At 35.9% G+C, this 15,222-nt stretch overlaps 1 protein-coding gene across 1 annotated transcript in view; it reads left to right on the top strand.

Moving 5' to 3' along the window:
* Mical (Molecule interacting with CasL) overlaps window positions 1-15,222 on the top strand; it is a 538,428-nt gene that overhangs the window by 387,444 nt on the left and 135,762 nt on the right. Inside the window, exon 20 of the mRNA XM_090406620.1 lies at window positions 12,585-12,701. Within this exon, the coding sequence (XP_090262746.1) occupies window positions 12,585-12,701 (117 nt within the window). The remainder of the gene's footprint in view (window positions 1-12,584; window positions 12,702-15,222) is intronic.

The raw sequence follows: 15,222 nt of genomic DNA, 5'->3' as shown, positions 1-15,222 counted from the left end.
TGGGCACTCTTCTTCATATTTGACAATTAAGAAATGGGCTGCTGAGTTAAAATGTGGCCGTACAAGACTTGAAGATGATCTATGCGAAGCACATCCAAAAAGTGTAACACCACCAGAAATCATCGATCAAGTGCATGATATGGTATTGGATGACCTGCGAATCAAAGTGCTTGAAATTGCTGAGACTATAGGCATTTCAAAAGAACGTGTAGGATATATTTTGCATAAAGAATTGAAATGAAGATGCTTTGCTCAAGATGTGTGCTGCGCTTGCTCACAGCAAATCAAAAATGCACTTGCATGAAAATCTCTGAACAGTGCTTGGTGCATTTTAACAAGAATTAAACTGATTTTGTGTGTAGATTTATTACAATGGATGAGACTTGGATTCACCATCACACACCAGAATCCAAACAGCAGTCAAAACAATGGACAGAAGCTGGTTGGTCAGCACCAAAGAAGACAGTCGGTTCCATCAGCAGGAGAGGTCATGGCATTGGTGTTTTTGGGATGCTAAAGGCATTTTGTTTATTAATTATCTTGAAAAGGGTAAAACAATAACAGGGGAACATTATTCCGATCTTTTAACTGAACTAGACTAAAAAATTCATGAGAAAAGACCTGGTTTATAGAAGAAAAAAATCATCTTTCATCAGGACAATGCACCAGCCCACAAAGGTGTTTTGTCGATGGGAAAATTAAGGGATCTGCCCTATGAATTGTTGGAACATCCACCCTATTCCCTAGATTTGGCTCACTCTGACTTGTATTTCTTCCCAAAACTAAAACTCTTTCTCGCCGGTCGGCGTTTTTCTTCGAATCAAGAGGTGATTGCAGCTGTAGAGGGGTATTTTGCAGATCTTACTGAGAACCACTGCAGGGACAGGATAATGGCACTGGAGCATCACTGGAATAAAGGTATTACTCTTAAGGGAGATTATGTTGAAAAATAAAAATAATTTTGAAATTATAAATTTTTTTCATTGTTAGACCACCCTCATATTGCCACTAAAATGATCTTACTGTTGCTACATTTATTCTTATGGAGATTTTTAAAGAATGTTGTATATTCAAGTCATTTTTGTCCACTGGTTCAAATTTAGCATGCATCAGAAATCCTGTCTTGTGAAAATATTGTTGAAAGTGCTGTCTGTAATGGATAGCATCTTTAGCAATATCCATAATCCATGGTTCTTGTATCAGATTCTTCCTGCGATCACATTTCTTTTTTGAAGTACCATATTAATTAATTTTTCTGGTGATATATGCAAACAAAAGTAATCTATGTATTTCTCCAAAGTATTGCTTAGAATTATGATTTCTAAGATGCAAACCTTATCAGAAATCCTACAAAAAAGTTTGCATCTTACATTTAAAATATGCCATTTGATGCAACCTCAAATCTAATAACAGAAATGCCTCTAGAATACATTATAACCATAGTTCCAACCTTTAAGCTGTGTGTGAATGGCTGCACAGTCATTGGTTGTCATACACCTGCACATGAGACTCAGCCTCCCATTCACTGTCAAAGACAGTGCTAACAAAGTATGTTTTTTTTTTTGTTTTTTTTTTTTTTCTTGTATTGTAATTGTAGTATTGACACATCAATAGTGTGGAATTTTTAAATTGTCGAAGAATATATTGCTGAGATTGGTGCATGACGGTCATGATGACTAGTTTGACCTCAAGATGTCAAAGCATGCACTCTCAAAATTTATAAAAAATCAAGTGGATATTAGATCCAGTATTATTTCAAAGCTGAATGTAGAAACTATGAAAGTTTTGTGAAAATAAGTTGACCAGACAGCTTATGGGAATACGCCTGCCAGCATTTACAAGTTGCCCTAGCGCTGACCACCTTAGTAAACATGCACGCTGCCCAGGCATCCATATATTCGCTTTTTAATTTGGTCTATTTGTTAAGGTTTCACTGGCCTGATAGCTGTTTCAAACTGGTTGGTTTTTCTCAGAGACCAGGCAGAAACCTTAAGAGAGCAAAAACTCTCTTTCAGTACTAAATACACCTCTCAGGCTTTTCAAGTATTGAAATGTCGGAGTGGTGTATTTTTCGTAAGCAAATTCTCGGTTGGTGCATAGAAGTATTTACTAAAATAAAGAGCCAAAAGGCTTCAGTTCAGCGATGCAAAAATTATAAAAATCAAGTGGATATTAGATCCAGGAACTTGAAATGCTGGAGTGGCATATTCCTGTAAGTTATCGGGTCAACTTTTTTTTTATGAAATTTTATAGTTTCTACATTCGGCTTTGAAATAATGCTGGATCTAATATCCACTTGATTTTTATAATTTTTTGCATTGCTGAACTGAAACCTTTTGCCTCTTTATTTTAGTAGATACTTTTATACCAACCGAGAGTTTGCTTACGAAAAATACACCTCTCTAGCGCTTCAAGTTCCTTAGTATTGAAAGAGAGTTTTGGTCTGTTAAGGTTTCTGCCTGGTCTGAGTAAAACCAGTTTGAAACAACTGTCAGGCCAGTGAAACCTTAAAAAACAGACTAAATTAGAAAGCGAATATATGGATGCCTGAGCAGCGTGCATGTTTTCTAAGGTGGTCCATGCTAGGGTGACTCGTAAATGCCGGTGGGCATATTCCCGTAAACTCTCTGGTCAACTTATTTTTACAAAACTTTCATAGTTTCTACATTTGGCTTTGAAATAATGCTGGATATAATATCCACTTGATTTTTATAATTTTTTCATTGCTGAACTGAAGCCTTTTGGCTCTTTATTTTAGTATACACTCTGAAAAATTAGTTCAAGAAAATCACAATAACATCAAGAAAGTGAAAACCACAGGAAAGTTTAAGTTCATATTCAGTTGAATAAAATGCTATAACATAGTTTTTTTTATATAATTTGGGAGCTCATAAATATTAAGTATGTTATGAAAATCACTGCCCTGATACACAATGGCCCAGTATAACACATTTCTACTGACAATATTATTATTATTATCATATACACATACAAGTGCATTTCAATCATTCACAACTCTCTATGCAAAAAATCTGTTTCGCACTCCCCTGCTCACACCCTCCTTATATAGTTTCCAGGGATGACTTCTTTTTCTCCCACTTCCATCTCTCACCATTTTCAACATTACAAAAACTTCGACATTAATCCAATAACAACCCCTACTAACTTCCCTCTGACATATCGTCCCTCTTCCTCCTATTCACTAGACTCTGCAAATTGCATTGTCTCAACCTTTCATCATTTTCCACATTCCAGAGATCAGAAACTATTTTGGTCAATTTGCTCTGGACCCTCTTCATCCTTTTGAAAAACAGGTGACCAAATCTCTGCACGGTAGTCCATAGGTGACCTAATCAGAGCCTTATACAATGGAACCAGAACCTCCATATTTCTACATGTCATCATCATCAAATTCCCTACTAACACTACCAGCTCCTTTGCTCGCTTAGGCCTTGTATCCAATGCCTCAATTACACTATTCATTTTACCTCCAGAAAAACAAACCTTGTGCATATTTTTGTTTACCACACCTCTAATAATTAAATTGCCGTATAATGCCACCCATGGGTCTTTCATTACCATTTTTATACCGACATTATTTGTTTTCATCTTTTTCACACTTCATCTCTTGTCTCATCTTCACCAACTCAGCTTTCAAATCTTGCATCCTTTTTTTCACTATCATTCACTCTTGCTATTTTATCGCCAGTCACACACACTTGTTCACCATCAGTCTTGCTCATCACCTTACCGTTAACTGCACTTTGTTTTTCGACATTATTATTGCCCACTTTATCGTTAATTTCACTATGTTTCTTGAAGTCTTATAAGTTATCACCTACTTTATTGTCAGTCAAACTTTTTTTTTTCCCTGCTATCATTTCCACACACTCTGAACATTTGCACAATCTTCAACTGCCGTGTCAGTTACGATGCCACGTTCCCTACTTGTATTTAAGCAAGCCTCATGGTAGTACATCAGAATATCACACTTCCTACATATCTACACTGATTCTTTTACTACATACTACATTCATGACACTGTATCATCTTTGAGAACTCTATGCATTCTACCTTATTTGCCTTTTGTGCTGACCTACACAACGACCTGCCTTTCACCACCATGTTGGTATCTGCTTGCTAAGTTTAACGATTTTGTAAACAAACAACTTAAAATTCAACTTTGCACACAACTTTGCAAGCAAACACTACCCCAACTCTTACACATAAACACACACTTATTTACAATTAAATAGTGATAAAAACTTATCTGAACCAGAAGCCTTCTTTACACAAACCTTTCAGCAAAATGCCACCTGGCATATTAAGAGATATCTACAGGAAGGCAGTCAGAGACTCATCAAGGAAGACCACATATTATTTGCACCAGCCATCATACCTGTTTTTGAATTTATTCACGCTACCTGCACTCGCCACTCTGAGAGAAAAATTGAGCTCGCGTTCCCCCCTCCCCCTCTTTCTTGACGGCATTCATCCTCAACTTCCAAGGATGTTCTCTCATCATTTCTTCACCCTCCATGAAATGAAAAATTCCATCTACTGATATCCTGCATGAATTTTCAGAAGCATGTAAGTCTTAATCATATCAGCCCTCTTTTTTGTGTTTGCCAGTGGCTATAATCCATAAATTTCCAATCTGTTTTCATAATCTGTATTTCCACAATTCTGATGTCATTTTTACACTCTCCTTTGCACTTTCTGCACTATATCAGAATCACCATAGAAATCAATAGACCAGACCTATGCAGTTGTGCAAGTGATGTCTTATCAAGGTCTTGTAAAGATGCAAAATGATTTCCTTATCTTTACATGTCAAGGTTTATTTCAGCATTACAGTTATCCTCTGAGTTGTATTTGCAATCTTTGTCATATGACCCTTGAACTTCATATCTAACATTGAACAGGCAACCACTTTCACATGCCCACAATTCCAGCCTATTCAAATCATTCTGCAAGTACTATATCATCATCAGTGTAACCTCAAGGGGGTGGTCAGGCTACTATGAAAGCACTATATGATTAAGTTCACATTCTTATCAATCTCCTATCCACAATTTCCTCCAGATTAGTCTATTACTTGTCTAAAGCACTTCTGTCTGAATCAGTCCACCTAGACTTTTGGTCTTCCTCTGGGTCTCTTTTCTGCCATTTTGGCATCAAACACATCTTTTGCTAACAATCTTTCCTCACCCATTCTATTTAAGTTGCCAATACTGTCTTAGATTAGCTCTGCTTACAGTGTCCATTTCTTTCTAATATCTTCATTTTTAATATGATCATGTCGATGCCATTGGTTCGTCCTCTTAATTTTTCTTAAAGCATCTTAAATACATCTTCTTGATGTATAATGCAATGCGTATGATGAATCTTGGATCCATCATAAATTTCACTTTTTTTTTTTTTTTTTTTGCAGTAATGCCATGAAACCATTGTTTTTTCCGATCAGAGAAGGAGCTCCATGTGTAGCCACAGAAGTTAATTTTGACAGTGGTAGATTGTATTTTTGCAGAAGTTCAAAAACACAATTAAATATATCTTGTCCTGTACTAGTGTTATGCATTAGTACTAGTTCCAGTAATTCCTCAAAAATGTTGAAATCCGTGTCGCAAGCACGAAGAAACACAGCTAATTGAACTACGCTCCCAATTTCCGTAATCTCGTCACAGGCAATGGAAAAAGCTTCGAAACTGGATCATTTTGCTTTGATCTGAACACTTAAATTGTTGGCCAAATCAGTAATTCTTTCTGTAACTGTATTTCGAGACAAAGAGATTGTTTGAAAAGTCTTCATATTTTCAGGACAAATGATTTCTGCAGCTTTAATTAGACATTCCTTAATGAAATCACCTTCAGTAAAAGGTTTTGAGTGTTTAGCTATCAACTCCGACAAGACATAGCTTGCATGCACCACCGCTTCACTTTCTGGTGATACTTTAGTAAACATGAACTGTTGTTTTTTCAGTCCCGACTTGAGCTCTTTCAACTTTTCGTGTCTCATTAATCCCTCGTAATTATCATATTTTGATTTATGTTGTTCATAGTAACAATTAATGTTGTATAACTTTGGTACACTGATAACATTATTACATATTAAGCAGATTATTTTATTTTTTACTTCACATCAAAAATACTCCAATTCCCACTTTTCTTGGAAATTTTGATGTTCGCAGCAATTTTTTCTTTATTACTATCACTTGGTTTTGATAGCGACATGCTGAATACAAAGCACTGATAAAAATTAATAATCGTTAACATAAAATAATAGAATATTTTAATAAAAACTGATATTTTTTCTTGAACATCAACTTTCCAGACACTAAATAATTGCACAAATTAATAAGCGTAATAAATAAACTTTTTTCTTGTTCACCGAAAGCGAAATATTTCCTGTTACTCACACCAAACAAGACTGACGACTAGACGTGAGCATGGCACTGGCACATGATAGTAGGTATATAATCGGCTTGTAGAAAAAGTGGGGGAAATAGTTCGCCTGCATGTAAAGGAAATGCATGCAACATGGCTATATGTAGTAATCACTTTCATTGGCAAACGTTTGGCTGGGCTGCAAAAATATTCATCGTGGGCCACGAGTTTGACACCCATGCTCTAGGCGGATGGTTGCTGATCTGCTTGTCTGTCCAAAGTATGCCAGCTTACAGGAACAGGGTACTTTTATAAACTCCAGGCACTGAGAGAGGAGGGAGCTGATCTTTTGTAGAACAGATAAGGGTAGCAAGTTTGCGGTGGGACTTAAGTGCAATATGTAGGTTGTACTTTTTTAAAATCTTGGCTATTTTTTCCGATGTGCCACGGATGTAGGGTGTGGTGATGGTATTTCTAAAATCTTTCTGAAGAGATGGCCAGCGAATGGGGGAGGGACTGATTATTTTTTTTTAATGCTATGATCTCTGTAGCCATTGGAGAGGAAGATGTTGTGTATGTGGTCGAGCTCAGTTGCAAGGGTGGTTCCACTGGAACAAAGAGCGTGGGCTCTCTTGGTTAGAGTTTTAATAATGCCATATTGTTGAGCTGAGTGATGGTGGGAGAGTTTGTGAATGTATCTGTCTGTGTGTGTAGGTTTTCTGTATACAGTGAAGGAAAGTGTACCATTAGGGAGGCATGTAATTAAGGCGTCTAGGGAGGGTAAACTGTTGTTCTTTTCCTTTTCCATCGTAAACTGGATTCTTGGATATAGGCTGTTGAGGTGACTCAGGAAGGAGTCTAATGTGTCTGGGCCATGAGGTCAATAGAGAACACATCTACATATCTTAGCCAGATAGAAGATTTGAGAGGGACTGAGTCCATGACTAGTTTTTCAAAATTTTCCATATAAAAATTGGCAAGGGGGGGGGGGGGGGACCATGGTGGTTCCCTCTGTCTGCTTGTAGATTTTGTTCTTCCAAGAAAAAACCAGAATTAATGGCAAAGGAAAAGAGATCTAAGATGTCAGAAGGAAAAACGTTTTCTAAGGCCTTTAACAGCCTACATCCAAGAATCCAGTTTACGATGGAAAATGAAAAGAACAATAGTTTACCCTTCCTGTACACCTTAGTTACACGCCTTCCTAATGGTACACTTTCCTTTGCTGTATATAGAAAACCTACACACACAGGCAGATACATTCACAAACTCTCCCACCACCATCCTGCTCAACAATATGGCATTATTAAAACTCTAGCCAAGAGAGCCCACAATCTTTGTTCCAGTGGAACCGCCCTTGCAACTGAGCTCAACTACATACAGAACACCTTCCTCTCCAATGGCTACAGCGATCATAGTATTAAAAAAAATAATCAGTCCCTCCACCATTCGCCAGCCATCTCTTCAGAAAGATTTTAGAAATGCCATCACCACACACCCTACATCCGTGGCACATCGGAAAAAATAGCCAAGATTTTAAAAAAGTTTGCACTTGATCCCCACCGCAAACTTGCTACCCTTATCCATTCTACAAAAGATCGGTTCAGCTCCCTCCTCTCTCAGTGCCTGGAGTTTATAAAGCACCCTGTTCCTGTAAGCTGGCATACTTTGGGCAGACAAGCAGATCAGCAACCATGACTATGGTCAGTCGAGCATGGCTGACCATGTCTTGGATACAACCCACAGGATCTCTTGGGAAAAAACCGCCATGCTCCACCACAGTAAATTCAAGAAAGAGAGAATATTTTTAGAATCTGCAGCAGCTCTCAGAAATCAACCAAATCTAAATAAATATGGTTACATTAAGCTTCCTGAGATTTGGGAAACACTAATCATCAGAGATTCCACCTAGATAGTACTTTAGAGTCACCCATGTGGTTGGCTTAGTATTGTGTGGTATTCATGTATATGTTACATTCATTGTTTTTGTAATCCCTGAAGATCTCAGTGACAGACGAAATATAGGAAGTATTAAATTCTGTTTTACTCCTTTTTGATTGCTGTATACAATCCATTAAGCCTCCAACATGATATCCTCGCAACACTTAAGCCTCAACACACGGGGTACTATGTAAGGGTCACTTCCAATTTCAAATCCTCTGTACATATTTCTATCAATAATGGCATAGTCATTGAGGCTTTTCTTATTTTTTGTGTCTTCTCTCCGCATTAACTTGTGCACATCTTTGTTTTGGAATTTGGTGTTAGTGATGACCCATCCATGTCCTGAGCAGATACATACCGTATGCCATAATATACCATATCAAACATACCATTATTATTTGCTTACACTTTTCTCCAAATTTTCCCATGCCAGAGATCTGCTGTTCAGATCTCTGGCAAGGATTACTTTTTTCATTTTCTTTATATCAGCTTCCTGTTCTAATGACTCAAAAAAAATTCCTCCACTACTTCCTTAGAAGAACTTTCTGTGGAACCATAGGCACAAATAAGTTTCATTGTCCATTTCCCCATTTTGAAGTTTGCCCACATAACTCTACTTGAAACTACCTTCCAATCAAGAAGTTGATCTTCATGTTTGGTAGTCAATGTTATCGATACTTCTTCCTTTCCGTGATCATTCTTGCCTGAAATAACATCCTATGCTTACTATTTAGTGAGATCTCACCTGTTTTTATCTTCTTTGTCCCAGTAATGCCAATTATGTCCACATGGTACTTTTCCATTTCTTCTGCAAGTTTGATTTCCTTTCCATTAATACGAATTATATTGATGGTTCCTTTCTTTGGTTGTTCTGATGTTGAATTTCTTCTTCTTCTAGATGTTGAATTGGAGCTTGTTCCGGTAGCTGAGTTTTCACTGTTTCCTAATGAAAACAGTGGGGGCCTTGTTTAACCAGGTGATGCCCCAACCAACATGAAATCTATGTTGCACCATCATTGCATTTGTGGTTTAAGCCAACAGAGAGTACAATTTGGTCAAATAAGTCCCAAATTTCCAGCCCATCCTTGTTTGTTTAGTACCCAGTAGATACTTACTAACAAGGTGCACCACATGAAGGTGAGGATTGGACATTAGGTCAGAAGCCCCAGTCAGTTCTACTTCCTGAAAGGCAATTTAGAGGTCTTCTCCCAGTTATTTGGTTTTGACCCTTAAGTGAACCCCCCCTCCCCAAGCAAGTACTGTATATCAGCTGCATTCCTGATTACCCTGCCTATATTTGCATTATCAGCAAATATGTCTCCTGTCAAAATCCTTTCCAGTGTCATTCATTTATAAATTCAATAATAATGGACCAAGAACTGATCCTTGTGATGCACCACTAGTTATCCTTATAATGTACCACAGACTCATATCCCCTATATACTACTTTTTGATATCTGTCTAGCCATCCTCTTATCCACGCTAATATTTTATAATCCAATTCTGTAATCCAAGTTTATGCAACAGTTTTCCTTGCTGTATTCCATCAAAAGCCTTAACAAAGTCCAAAAGTATCATGGTGTATGCACTCCTCTTGACTAACTCAATGGTAACATTATTATAAAATGTGAGCAAGTTGCTCACACATGACCTTCCCTTGATAAACCTATTCTGTTCATTGCAATGTACAGATTCTGTCAACTCATTTATGTATGCAAGCCCTAACCAACTTTTCTGAAATCTTCAACACCACTCCAGAGATACTGATAACTCAGCAGTTGGATACATCAGTCTTTGCACCACCTTTGTGCAATAGGATTACCATACTGTTTTCCCACTCCTGTGGAATCTTCCTTGTTCTGAGACTCAAGTTATATACCCTGGTCAAAGGAATAGCCAGTTCAGCTGAACACTATTTAGCATCCTTGCTGATATCCCATCAGTACCTATTGTCTTATTCAGTTTGTGCAGCAGCTCTACTGCCCTGTTGCTCATACATCTGAGTTTCTTCATCTGGTGAAAAGGTGAGCTCAGTGTTGCATACATACACCAGGCTGATAGCCTTTAGAAAAATGGGCACTCATTAGTTGCATAATCTCTCCTGCATGTGACATCTGTATGCCATCTGGATTTTCTAGAATTATTCTTTCATAAATATAAAGAGCCAACAGGCTTCATTTTGGCGATATAAACATTATTTAAATTAAGGGGATATTAAATCCCACATTGTTTTAAAACCGAATAAGAAACTCAAAGATCGGAATCAGAGAGTTTCATGCTGAATATAGTAAACTATAAAAGTATCGGCGATTACTAGTGTGAGCTAATGCAAGTAGTCCTAGTACGTAGTACAAACTCAGGCAACTCGCAGCAAAGGTGGTAAAGTTCTGATCGCTATTCTTGGTATTTTCCATAATGTAAAAACACATTTCCTAGGAAATGTATGCTGGTATTACATTATGGTGGGAGGTCACTACCCAGACCAGTTTCAGCCTTTATTGAGGCTTCATCAGTGAGTAGCTAGACCAAATTAATACCAAAGGGTATAGCGAAAAGAACTTATATACTCTGCTATATGAGTTGTCGAAAAGGTGCAACTCATTAAGTTACTTAAATTAAGTTAAGTAACTTAAGTATAACCAATTAAGTTCTTTTCGCTATACCCTTTGGTATTAATTTGGTCTAGCTACTCACTGATGAAGCCTCAATAAAGGCTGAAACCAGTCTGGGTAGTGACCTCCCACCATAATGTAATAACAGCATACATTTCCTAGGAAATGTGTTTTTACATTATATGGAAAATACCAAGAATAGCGATCAGAACTTTACCACCTTTGCTGCGAGTTGCCTGAGTTTGTACTACGTACTAGGACTACTTGCATTAGCTCACACTAGTAATCACCGTACTTTTATAGTTTACTATACTCGGCATGAAACTCTCTGATTCTGATCTTTGAGTTTCTTATTCGGTTTTAAAACAATGTGGGATTTAATATCCCCTTAATTTAAATAATATTCTTTCATATTTATTCTATAATAATTTTATAATAATAGAATTCTTTTGGGTTGCTTTTAGCTTTCAGAGTCGGTTTCTTTTCAAACTCAGGCTTAGCTTTCCAAAACAGTTGTAACTCCATGCTTTTTATAATTTTCATAACTTACATCATCCTTATGCACACAGTATTCCTTCCACATCATCTTTTGCTTATGAATGTCTTGTTGTATAGGATTACACATCCATTACATTCCTACCCTATTTATTTTTCCAACTCTAGGAATATATTCTGATATATTCCTAGAGTTAATTATAGTGTCATTTAAGCATTTGTTAAATGCTTCCCATTCACTGTTGATATCCTTTCCATCCAATGCCTTGGCAGAATCCAGAATGCTTCTTACTTAGTTATAATTTCCTGCTTTGTAGTTTAGTATATAACCTTTTTTGAATGGAATATTCATAAACTTAGTCACTTCCCAAGTTATTACTGCATGATTTAAGTGGAGATGAAATTCATTGCCTAATGTGAGACTACTACCCCACTTATTGGAGGCCTGAAGTGGTTTTAATAAAAAAGTAGCTTGTCTGTAGAGCAGAGTTTCTGGACTGTGTAAAAAATAAATGAAAAAAAAATACAAAAAAGTATAAAATTTAATAAAAATGAAAAAAAAAAATCATTACCTTACCCATATTATGAATACACTATAGGTATATAGAAGTCTTTAGTGGGTAGGAGCAAAAAAGAAAAAAAAAAAGATACTGTCATTAACTAGAGACAGAATAGTTACATCTTTAACTGAAACTATGATCAGATATAACACTCTTTGACCTCAAGCTGCTTCTGTAACCTGCTGCTTGAGGAAGTTGTCTTGCAACAGCTCAGTAAATTCAGTTTCATCCTTCTCACAAGATTTCACAGCTATGCAATCAATGTTCAGATAATTAAAGTTTCCTGTTATAGTTACTCATTTCAAACCCATCATCTTTATAACTTATGCATTTTCTTCCCTGGTTTATAGGGAACATTGATTCCAATACTGCTTGTTCTTGTTTAACACACTCATGCTCATCTTCCACACTTTCTCTCTCTTCCAAAAACATATTGTTTTGTGGTATACTAGTGAAACAGGAATTATGACATGCAGTCTAGCATGAACATCTTAATTTACACCTTATGTATATAATTTAATACATTAACTAGTAGTGTTTCTTATCACTTACTGAATGGATGTGTTTTTTATGTCATGTATTTTAATAGATATTAATACAAATCATCATGTTCATGATTCAAAGATGCTTTTAGAGTCAAAAGATAGTGTTGTAGTAGAGGTTCCTGTACTTGATTTAAAAGGCCTCAGTGATAAAACTAAAGAAGGTAATATGTTTTTTATGTGTTTTATCACTTAAAAGTCTTATAACTTTTCCTCTTACTCTCTTAATGATAACTTGAAAAAAAATTACCATATATAAAAGGTGGGATTTTCAAAATTTATTAATATGATGTCTAGCTGAAAAGTAATGAGACAAAATTCACATAAAATCATGTATTCAATTAATCATCTGATATGTCACAGTCACTTTTAAGTAACTTCCCCCACATGAAACATATTGATTCCAACGTCCCTTCTATTCAGCTTAACAGGATTGGAATTATTTTTCTGTTAGCTCATTTATGGCCCCTATTGTGGCTCTTTGGATGTTTTCTACAGTCTCAAAATGGGTACCATTCATTTTGTTCTTCAGCTTTGCATAAATAAAGTCAGGAAGACAAGGCGGGCAAATATAATGGCTATTCCAACACAGGAATACATTTTTTGTCTAAATACTTGCAAATTGAGAGTGCAGAATGATAAGGTGCATTGTTGTACCAAGATCGAATCATTCGCCATCTCTGGATGCACCCATAAGATGCATTTTCGCAACTGTTCAAGGATGTCTTTGTTGTAAGTTGTTGTTTTTGTTCATTCTTGTTGTAACAGGCTACCCTGCATGTTGCTCATCTTCCACACTTTCTCTCCCCTCCAAAAACATATTGTGCCATTTAAACACTTGAGTTCGGGATAAAGAATCTTTACCATACTCCTGCTTAATTTTATCAAACATTTCAGTGCACTATCATTTAGTTTAACACAAAATTTAATCTGACAATTTTGTTCATGATTTCCCTTCATTTTTGTGACGTACACACCAGATATATACTTACTAAAAATGGAATAATTTGACAGGTGTTTATCCCACTGATAAGAAACTGGTACTGACATAAAGAGCAAGATTCACTCTAACATACTATGTCATCGTTGGTTTGACAGTACTGCCAATTGTCATGATTAAAAAAAAATTAAAATAAAAATCTCATTACTTTTCTGCTAGAATTTGTGTGTATAATTCTCTGGCCACTCTTGAAATTAAGAGAGCATATTAGCTCCATTGGGATTGAATTGGATTGATATGCATTTTTTTTTTTTTAATTTAAAAGTCAAAGTACAAAATATACGGTATTTTATAAATTGATGCATCATGCTAATGGTTAAATGCAGACTTAATGGAACAAGGAATTGCACAGGTTGGAATAAATAAGATTCATTAACAAGCTTTGTTATAATTACTATGCTATTTTCAGAGTAAAATTTGTATTTAAACTCAAAAACAAATGCAGAGCTAAAAATGGCAAAGGGGAAAAAATGTCTAACATCCTCTTGCTTCCAAATGTAATTAAAGAAGGCTGCTGCAGTCATCTGTTATCAGTCAGACATAAAATTGTGCTTTCTTTATTATTCAATTTTTTCATTCAATTATTTGAATGAATTTGTAATTATTGGGTATATGACTGAGGCCATTTCTCAGATTTGATTAATTGATTAATTTATAGTTTATTGGTGCAAAGACAGAATAGATTATACTGTTCCAAAGGAAAAGTTACAGCAATGCAGAACCATTTCCAAGAAGAGGCCTGATTAATGAAATAATATTACCCAGAGTATATTAATTCACATTGACAAGGAGTTGGATTCCAAGAAAGGGAAATGGATAAAGCACACATCACCTTTAGAACCATGACCTGAAGTACATTTGGCTTATGCGACATCTATATTAAAAATTGTGATGTTTGTGAATAACCATAGGAAATCACATTTTTTACTTATTTAAAACTTTATTCAAATAAAGCGCTAAAGTCTTATTCCTTTGACCTAACTTAAATTGCAATCACTGCCTTTGTACTCCAAAAGTTTGAAAAATTCATATCCTGAATTGTAATAAATAATTTATATAAATATAACATATGTTAATTGGGTTTTATCCTAGCTGCTACATGACTACATGTTTAAGACTCTGTGTGATGCATGTTTCTCTGTTTCAATATATAAAATGTTGTTGTTTTTCAGTATATAAAATGAAACTCTGATAAATATCGGAAAACAAAAAACAGAGAAACGTGCATCACACAGTTTTTTATTTTGTTTTATTTATTTATTTTATTTATTTATTATTTTTTTTTTTTCAATATATAAAATGAAATTCTGATAAATGGGGTGCTTAACTACCTTACTGGCCATTATGGATCAAATACACTTCGTATCCATCATATAGTTAAATTTAATGCCAATGGTGTTACAATTTTAATATGCACTTCACATCCATTGTAACCTGGACATATATTTATACGTCCTGGCCGGTAGCATGGTTAAGGGTCTAAGCTGTATAACTGAGAGAAGACCTTCACATACCCTTTAAAGGAATGTGGAGAACCGACCAGTGCTTCTGACCTAATGTCCAATCCTCATCTTCTCGTGGTGCACCCTGTTGGGGTGCACCACGAGATACTGAACGAACGAAGATGGGCTGGCAATTTGGGATTTAGCCGACCAAATTGTATTCTTATTGGCTTAAACCACAAT

The sequence above is a fragment of the Typopeltis vanoorti genome, chromosome 16 (assembly GCF_054136105.1).
Source record: "Typopeltis vanoorti isolate ZY-2024b chromosome 16, IOZ_Tvanoo_1.0, whole genome shotgun sequence".
NCBI lineage: Eukaryota > Metazoa > Arthropoda > Arachnida > Uropygi > Thelyphonidae > Typopeltis > Typopeltis vanoorti.
The sequence above is the reverse complement of the archived record's forward strand: the minus strand, read 5'-3'. Positions and strand labels throughout refer to the sequence as shown.